At 34.3% G+C, this 8,232-nt stretch overlaps 1 protein-coding gene across 8 annotated transcripts; it reads right to left on the bottom strand.

Moving 5' to 3' along the window:
- Nucleotides 1–208: 208 nt before the first annotated feature.
- Nucleotides 209–7,819, bottom strand: LOC114277268 (NDR1/HIN1-like protein 10). 8 transcript variants are annotated; one of them, XM_082899097.1, is made up of 7 exons: nt 6,886–7,819; nt 3,237–3,348; nt 2,973–3,116; nt 2,167–2,234; nt 2,007–2,071; nt 631–723; nt 209–528 (listed from the first exon to the last, which is right to left on the bottom strand). In XM_082899097.1, exon 1 carries the CDS (start codon nt 7,693–7,695, stop codon nt 6,904–6,906), a length of 792 nt encoding a protein of 263 aa, XP_082755223.1. In that variant the 5' UTR covers nt 7,696–7,819; the 3' UTR covers nt 209–528; nt 631–723; nt 2,007–2,071; nt 2,167–2,234; nt 2,973–3,116; nt 3,237–3,348; nt 6,886–6,903. The 8 variants fall into 8 exon arrangements, with proteins under 8 accessions (XP_082755223.1, XP_082755222.1, XP_082755220.1 ...); XM_082899096.1 differs by having other exon boundaries at nt 1,985–2,071; nt 2,973–3,119; nt 6,916–7,808; XM_082899094.1 differs by having other exon boundaries at nt 2,973–3,119; nt 6,916–7,808.
- Nucleotides 7,820–8,232: the final 413 nt, after the last annotated feature.

Genomic DNA, 8,232 nt, shown 5'->3' with positions numbered 1-8,232 from the left:
AATTTTTATATGGATAGATATCAAAAAAATTATATGAAATCAAAAAACAATTTGTCCAAAACAGATTCCTCCCTCCAGTCATCTTCCTAGGCCACACTTACCCACAGCCACAACATCATAGACACAATCCAAGGGCCAAAATTAATTACCTAGTCAACATCAAAAGTTATAAAATTGCAATACCTACTTTCTCAAGGATTAGTCACTTATTCTACTATGTAAAACTAAATAATTTAACAAATAAAATAGATGTAGAATTTACAATAAAAAGAGTAAATAGAATAACTCAAGAAATTTTACATTAATATCTTGAGTATAAAAAATAAATAAATTTAATAATAATAATAATAAATTTAAAAACAAAAACAAAAATATAAATATAAATATAAAAAGTACGGGCAAATATTTGTTCTCAAAAAAATATAAAAGAATTTAGAACTTTGTGAAGATAGTAAGAAATATTGGGGTCAAACTGTAATTAATGGCCATGATTGGAGGGAAGTTCTCTCCAGCACCACTGCAGAGGATCTGGATCCAATAGAAGGAAAGAAAAGAAAATTTGTTAGTGAAAGACGAAATCCAGTTAGTGGTAGGAATAAAGCATGGAGAAAGCTACAGGAAGATTCTTACAGAGAAGAAAACTCCAATATGAAAAGATGAGGTTGTGAAAAGAAAGGCATGGAAAATGAAAGAAAACTATCCGTGGAATCAATATGGAAGTATCTGTACATCAATCAAGATCCAAAAAAATCTGATTATTAACTATAAACAAACAAAGCTTACATAAAGCAATATCCAAAAAAAGCTGATTATTAAACAAACAAGTTTCCAATTATGCCAATTTGGGGGTTAAAACCATTTAGCTGTTTGCAGGAATTACAATTTAATAATAAATTAAAAATAATTACACAATCATGGGGTGCAACTCTTCTTGTACATGCATAGAGAGGAGAGTTGCGCACAGGAAGAATTGTACCCCCCACCCCCCTCTGTAATTACTTTTAGTCTATAACATTAAATTGTTATTTTCTCTAGTTTCCACAAGCTATGATGTCAAACGATGCAATGCAAAAGGACGAAGGAGTAGGACACCAGAATTCATTCAATTTTTTGTTTTTAAGAGATTTTGTTTGTCATTTTCTTGGTATATAATCTTAAGGAATATCTCTTCTCGCTTGTCTAGCATAATTCTTTTTTATATACTCGCTATACTATGTACCATGTTATATTCTTTTTAATGAATGAAATTATTTTCTTCTTTCAATTCTTCTTTATATACTCACTATGTACTATGTTATATTTCTTTTTAATGAATGAAATTCTTTTCGTTTGCCAAAGAAGAAAAGAAAAAACAAACTCCAACCCTCGTTAGACCATTCCTCTTGAAACCCGTATTGGTGAAAATCTTGCCATTGGAAAGTTAAGTTTTTAAAATAAGTAATCTTTGATGCACATGCAAAGTGTGGTTAATATTAACTATATCAAATGATTACAAATTAGAGGGTGATTAGAAAAAGCACCATAGATCATCTCCATTAAGGTAAACCTTGTCCAATTGCATCACACAAGGCAACTCTTTAGATTTGGAATAAATTTTTAATTTCTTAGGCTCCGTTTGGATAGGTGGATTGATAATTGGACGTAAATTGATAATGCTGAAGTAAAGGATGACAAAGAGATAGAGAGATGCATTTTATTAATATTTTAGAATCATTCATGGAAAATTTCAAATAACTATATTCACCAAGTTAATTATTTCAAATCCGTTATTCTAAAACTCTCCCATCCATTAAGGTCATACTAGCCCTAGAATGAATGCAGCCAAATATATTCATTTCAAATCCATAAATGGAAACGCAACCAGAGTTTTGTCAAGCATTTTCATCTGAAAGCAACTTAAACAAGAAATCTGATCTCACACACAGCTAACACTTTTCCTTAATTTGAAACAATCACTTTCAAAGTAATTAAAGTTTCCATTGACCTGACCCAAGAAACAGTGCTACCTCGAGACAATAAGTCATCACAATGAGTAGAGGTGAAGGATTGTTCTTCAAAGCAACATCTGAACCTGGAATGTCAGATAAAATAAATAAATAAATAAATAATTTTTTTTTAAAAAAAAGAAAAAAAAAAAAGAGGAGGAACATAAACAGAGAAAAATACCATTGTTGCATCCAAATGTGGCATAGCAGCTCCTTGCTTTTAAGTTGTTCCAGAATTGTGCCCTAGAGCTTAAGGGATGGAATGAAATATATAGTTTTAATACATGAAATAATTGCTAAATTACATGCAAACACTACGAAAATACCCTAGTTAATGAGACTTAAAAGCTTCTTCCAATCCACGAGTTTTATATTTGACGCAAGTAGATTTTTAAAATGACATTCACAACAAATCACATATAGTCTATCATTAGGAGTGATTTTTGAGTATTTAGTTTAAAGAAAATCACATTATGGAGATGATCAGTTTAACTTACAAGCTACCAAATGCATAAGGCACTAAAATAAGTCTGTTTCAAGGCTAATTGTGCAATTAAGTGCTAAGATTTTAACAGTCATTAATTAACTAGTGCAGCAAAGTTTATGAATAGTAAAAAAGACAAAATATTTTATTAAAGAAATGCTAAGTTCACATAGGTTTTGGTGCACAAGAATGTACAACCCTCTCACATGTGGGACCCACATGATGTGAGAAGGTTGTGCATTCTGCGCACCTAGGCATTGTTCAATATTTTATGATTGTAAGAAGAGACTAAATTTCCAAAATTATTTTACTTCCATCAGTAGATGAATAGGAAAATAATTGCCTCTCTCTTACGCAATGAGATTATGAACACATCAATGAATAAATAAATATTATGTATATACATAAAAAGAAAGAAATATAACACAATTATGATATTCTTCCCCTTAGCGCAGCCCTGAACAAGAGATTGGAAACAACATGAAATTGAAAAGAGGATTTACCTAAGGGGCTGACATGATATACGAGGTGAGGAAGATGAGGCCAAGAATGCTTTCACTCAGTCAAATTAATTCCCTCAATGTAAGCATCGACATGTACACCGTAAGCAGGTGAAACTTGACAGGAGCAACTACCTACCAGAAAGCCTGCTAGTAGAAAATATTTACAAAGCAGCATAATCAACTCCCTTACAAGTGAGGCATAAACGAAACTAGCAATCAGTGAAACTAAACAACAGAATCAGTATATGGCCATGCTGACTTTACCTATCATGAGATCCATGCCATCCAGCTGTAAAATCATAGGTAGGATTCCATCTTGCATGCTTGTATTATTTACTCTAGCTTCAACACTTGATCTTGTTGAACATGGTTCATTCTGTACATTAATACAGACAAATGTTCTGATTAATCTAGACTTCATCTAGAGCTGTGCAAGTGTCTAAGTGAAACTCCACATAGATTGATTACGAATTCATTTTTGAAAACTACTCGAAAAGAAGGCTCCAAAGTGAAACATAAAAGAGGCATTTTCATATGTTACCATAGAAGTGAAAACACTCGGACATAACAGCAAGCCAAAGCCTATTCACATTTTGAACTCTCAAGGAGGAAAAAAAATGTTTCCTGTTATTAAGAAAGATTCTCATAAAAAAGCACAAAACTACACCTTCATATCTATTATTTCCCGCAAACATGAAATTCACGCACATTACTGTCCTATAGTACTGTCGATCATCCCAACCAGTTAGTGATAAAATGAATAGTCTATCGTTCACAATCAAGAATGATTAATACTCGGTCAAGCAACACAAGTAACAAGGAGTTTGATTTTGTGCTCTACGCTTTAGTAAAAACTATCCCATATCTCTCCATTTCATGAACGCACAACTGAAGCATGGATACTAAACTCTTGCTGTTTCCGTCTTTCTCTTTGATGATACAGATTGCAGGAATACTCCAAGTCTCATTAGCATGGTCCATCAATGTAGAGCTGTCATTGATAAGTGCATTTACAAAGCCATTCATCTCAGCTTCCCTTCACAAGAATAATATAGTTTAAATAATCGCTGTTCCTATTTATTGCTGACACTTAACATTAAAATTTCATCATTTGTTATTGAAAATAACATTTTCTATTAGATTGTTGATCACTAATATATAGCTATATTAGATCATTTTGTCATTTTTTTATTTATTTATCAAAATGTGTTTATATGTTGATATCATATGATGTTCTTGATCGTTAACAATTCTAGCTTAGATTCTCCACATATGTTATCATTAGAAACCTGCCTCTAGCTACTTTCAAACTTCCCTATAGTATAACCTGGGCCAGTGAATGAGCCAATAATTTGCAGATAATTTTATTCATAAACTTCACTGAAACAGAGAGCAAAAGACATTAAATTAACTAGCAGTCTGAATATTGTTCATTTTACTCGTAAAGAAAAGAAAATTATCCACAAGATTCCCCACGTGCTAAAACTACAAGAAGAAAAAAATGACCTCTATTTATTATGCAACCATCAAGAGATCCATAGGACACTAGCAGTCAATATATACCCTGTTATTGTTGGGTTCCTTTCCTAACAACTTAATACTTTAGAATTAGTGACGCTATAATATGGTATATGAGCTCCAGGTAGGAGATGTCTTGGGTGTATATTTCTCCGTTTACGTTTGTTTCCCCATTTGAATTATGTTTCTGTGCATGTTTGAATGTTTTCATCTCCACATGCAAGACAATATCGTACATGAAGGAGGGTGTTGAAGAGCTTGATATGCATTGTTTGACCCCTTTCCTAACCCGACATGATGAATGGCACCAAGCCTATAAAATATCCCCACAATAAGAGGAAACATAAGAAGAATAGAACTGATCACTAGAGATGCTAAATCTTTATTTCTATCATCCCATTTATAAAACTGATTGCAGCACTTCATTTTCAACCCAACAGAATGTCAAAAAGAAAGAGAAAAAAAATAAAAATAAAAATAAAAAATAAAGGAAAAATAAATAGAAGATAAAATACATATTGAATATTGAGAAAAACACAAAATCAATATAGTTAAATTTAAAAACCACAGACTAGGTAACCAAAAAGTCAAAAATTCCTTAAGAAGCAAATTTGAGTCTCAAACTCTTACGGGAGGTCCTAGTGTGGCCACCTGCTGTCCGTGTACATAGGGCCCTCCCATATCACACAGAATGTCAAACTGGTTTTAGAGATCCCCTGAATCTTTACTCAATACTATTACTAGAACAAACAAAACACTATACTATTAAACCCCAACATGTAGAAGTTCATTGCTTCCTAAAAACATCACTATAAATTGTTGCATCTTTCATGAATAAAATTTATAATCCAAATACCTGCAACCCTTGGTCATCAGCCAAACACATAGAAACGCACAAGAGAAGCCCTAGAACCACTAAAGAATATTTTGGCAGTAAACTAAGAATGTCCTAGAAGTGAGAGATTACAAACTAGAATTCAATAGGTTGCAAAATGATATAGGTCACCCAATATAGAGTAATGTGTTCTAGGCAAAGCCACATGAACAAATTTTAAAACAAGAACAGGAAATGAGAACTACATTCTGAGCTTATTTAATAATTTGTTGTCAAACAAGCAAATTGAAATTTAGATTACATGGACTGTGGGTCAAAGTGTGGATGCAAGTCTGTATGTAAGACTTGTTCATTCCTTTTACAACGGTTTTCCATCTTTTTCAAGTGTTGAGTCACTCATACTCCATGGGGTAAAACAAAGTCTCCTAGCAACAGTTCATGAGATGTGAACGCATATTTGAGTGTGAGCATCATAGTTAAATTTCCAAGTATCTTCACTGAAATTCACCACATATAAGCAACATTTTACTTGAATATTGAAAGATGCTATCTACCAACAATAGAAAGTGAGAAATCTAACTCTGCATGAAATTTTCTCACCTACCGACATCGTAACTTTTGCATGAATTTCCAAATACGACACCAACCTACTAAGTAACCGACTATTAAAGATTATTAATTACCAACCACAGAATCTTACAATTGTCCACAAATCCTGAGGCTCCTAAAATCCCGCACTAGGTAACCGACGTTATGAATTCTAGTTTGACGTCCAATCCGTTATAATTCTCTCAACCCTAACAAACCAAAAACAGAGGTCCATCTAATCACTACACTTTATTATTACCCGATACATCAATTAGAAAAAAACAGCATAACATGTGAACCAAGCCGACAAGAAGAAACCAAAAACTATAGTTAATTGATTGCTACTCTTAGTATCAACCCATCAATAGGATTCAATGCTTCAAAAAAGCATCCCTTAACCGTTAGACAATCACATCCCAACAAGAAGTAACCAAAAACTACGATCCGATCAGACACAAATGGTGCATGTCAACCCAACACATTGACGCTATAATTCAGGGGAAACCCCAAAAAATGTTAAGAGTAATAAATCATCAACGAGAAACAAAAAACTGTAATGCAATCTATTTACACATCCAACTGCATTCCACTATGCAGGGGCAGGTGCAAGACCCCTAATTCATCCTATATGATTGAGCGGGTAACTTTAAGCAAGTTAGCACCCGTATTATCCATCCGGCCACAACACCTAATCATCAATCTTGAAGTTGAATTTGATGCTATTTTTGAGAAATGTAGGATCTATTTACAAATACACCCAAATAAATCAAAAACATACATGTCCAATGGCCACATTTATGACCCAAATGATTAAACAAAACACAATCACCAACACCACATAAGCAAGAAAAGCAAAAGAACATAAATAACAGGGTTGCACAAGATCAAAAGTAATTTATGTAACCTCTTTCTATTAACTAGAAAGATTTTATTTTTATTGCTTTTAATATTTAAAGATTGACAAAACCTTACATTCAGTAAGTTTATATGTCAAAGGTCAACCTCACATTCTTTAGATGGAGTCAAGAGAGACCCCGACCCATCACCAGCACTAGCCGAATGCCCAATTTCGACATCGTAGCAGTAAACCCTCATGAGACGCTTTCTGGTAAGCCAACCACCACTTCGAAACCTAACCACAGCCAAAACCCTAACCCCAAAACTCACGGTACCATTCCTCTCATCTTCCAAAATCTCCTTGACCACATTGTTCCCCACATTGGCTCCAACAATAGCCATACGAGCAGAAACTAGGGTTTGATTCAATTTCGCCTGGTGAAAAGGAGCCAATTTGGATTGCGAAACTAAGAACCCGTCTCTGTAGAACACAGAGGCTTCAATTCGATCGTAAAGGATGCAGAACTTGGTGTTAGGGTTGGCGACGACGATGGAGAGGTCGAGGGTGGCGGAGAGGTCGGAGGAGGTGGCGTTGAGGGGGGAGGCGAAGGCGGAGGAGACGCGGAACTCAGGGAGGCGGGGGCGGACGACGGACCAGGAGATGAAGAAGATAGTTCCGATGAGGAGGAAAACGAAGAGCATAGCGGATAGGAGGCGGAGGAGGAGGAGGAAGGAGGAGTTGGAGCGGCGGAGGGGGGGGTAGAAGGAAGCGGGGCTGACGACGGCGGCGAAGTAGGGGGAAGGTGGCGGAGGGGAGTAGAAGTAGGCGGAGTCGACGAGCGGAGACGCCCTGGGGTACCCGGTGGCAACTTGGCCAGCCTGAGATGGGTAACCGGTTACCGGCTTGTTCTGGTCACGCTCGTCAGCTCCGGTGTTGGAAGCCATAGCTAGATAGAGAGAGAGATGGGTTTTTTTTCAAGAGACTGGAAGGAGTGAGTGAGGAGTATATAAAGGGTTAGGGGTAGGGGTAGGAGCAGGAGTGGGAGCAGAGATGAGTTCGGATTCGTTAAAATTGAAAATATCAGGTGAAATTAACTCATTAGTAGATTATGGACAATCTAAAAATAATTTATTTTTTTATTTTTTTAACATATTATTTTTTTATTTTTTTGAATATCTTTTTATAAAAATATAAAAAATACACTTATGTAAGTCATTTCGAACAATTCCTAAAAATTTATTTCAGTAATTTAAATTATTTATTTTATATAATTAATTAAAAAATTTATTAATAAAAAAAATAAAATTGATCCGATATTAATGTTTATATTAATACAATATTTTTATTTAAATGCACTACATATTTTAAAAATTGACTAACCATCATTATTTATGTCTGAATAATTTAATTTTTTATTTACATATTTTTTTTAATTTATTATATGAGATGAACAATTCAAACTATTAACATGACTATAATTT

The sequence above is a fragment of the Camellia sinensis genome, chromosome 12 (genome assembly GCF_055761805.1).
Source record: "Camellia sinensis isolate YWXY chromosome 12, ASM5576180v1, whole genome shotgun sequence".
Classification (NCBI taxonomy): domain Eukaryota; kingdom Viridiplantae; phylum Streptophyta; class Magnoliopsida; order Ericales; family Theaceae; genus Camellia; species Camellia sinensis.
This window is presented reverse-complemented; position numbering and strand designations above follow the sequence as displayed.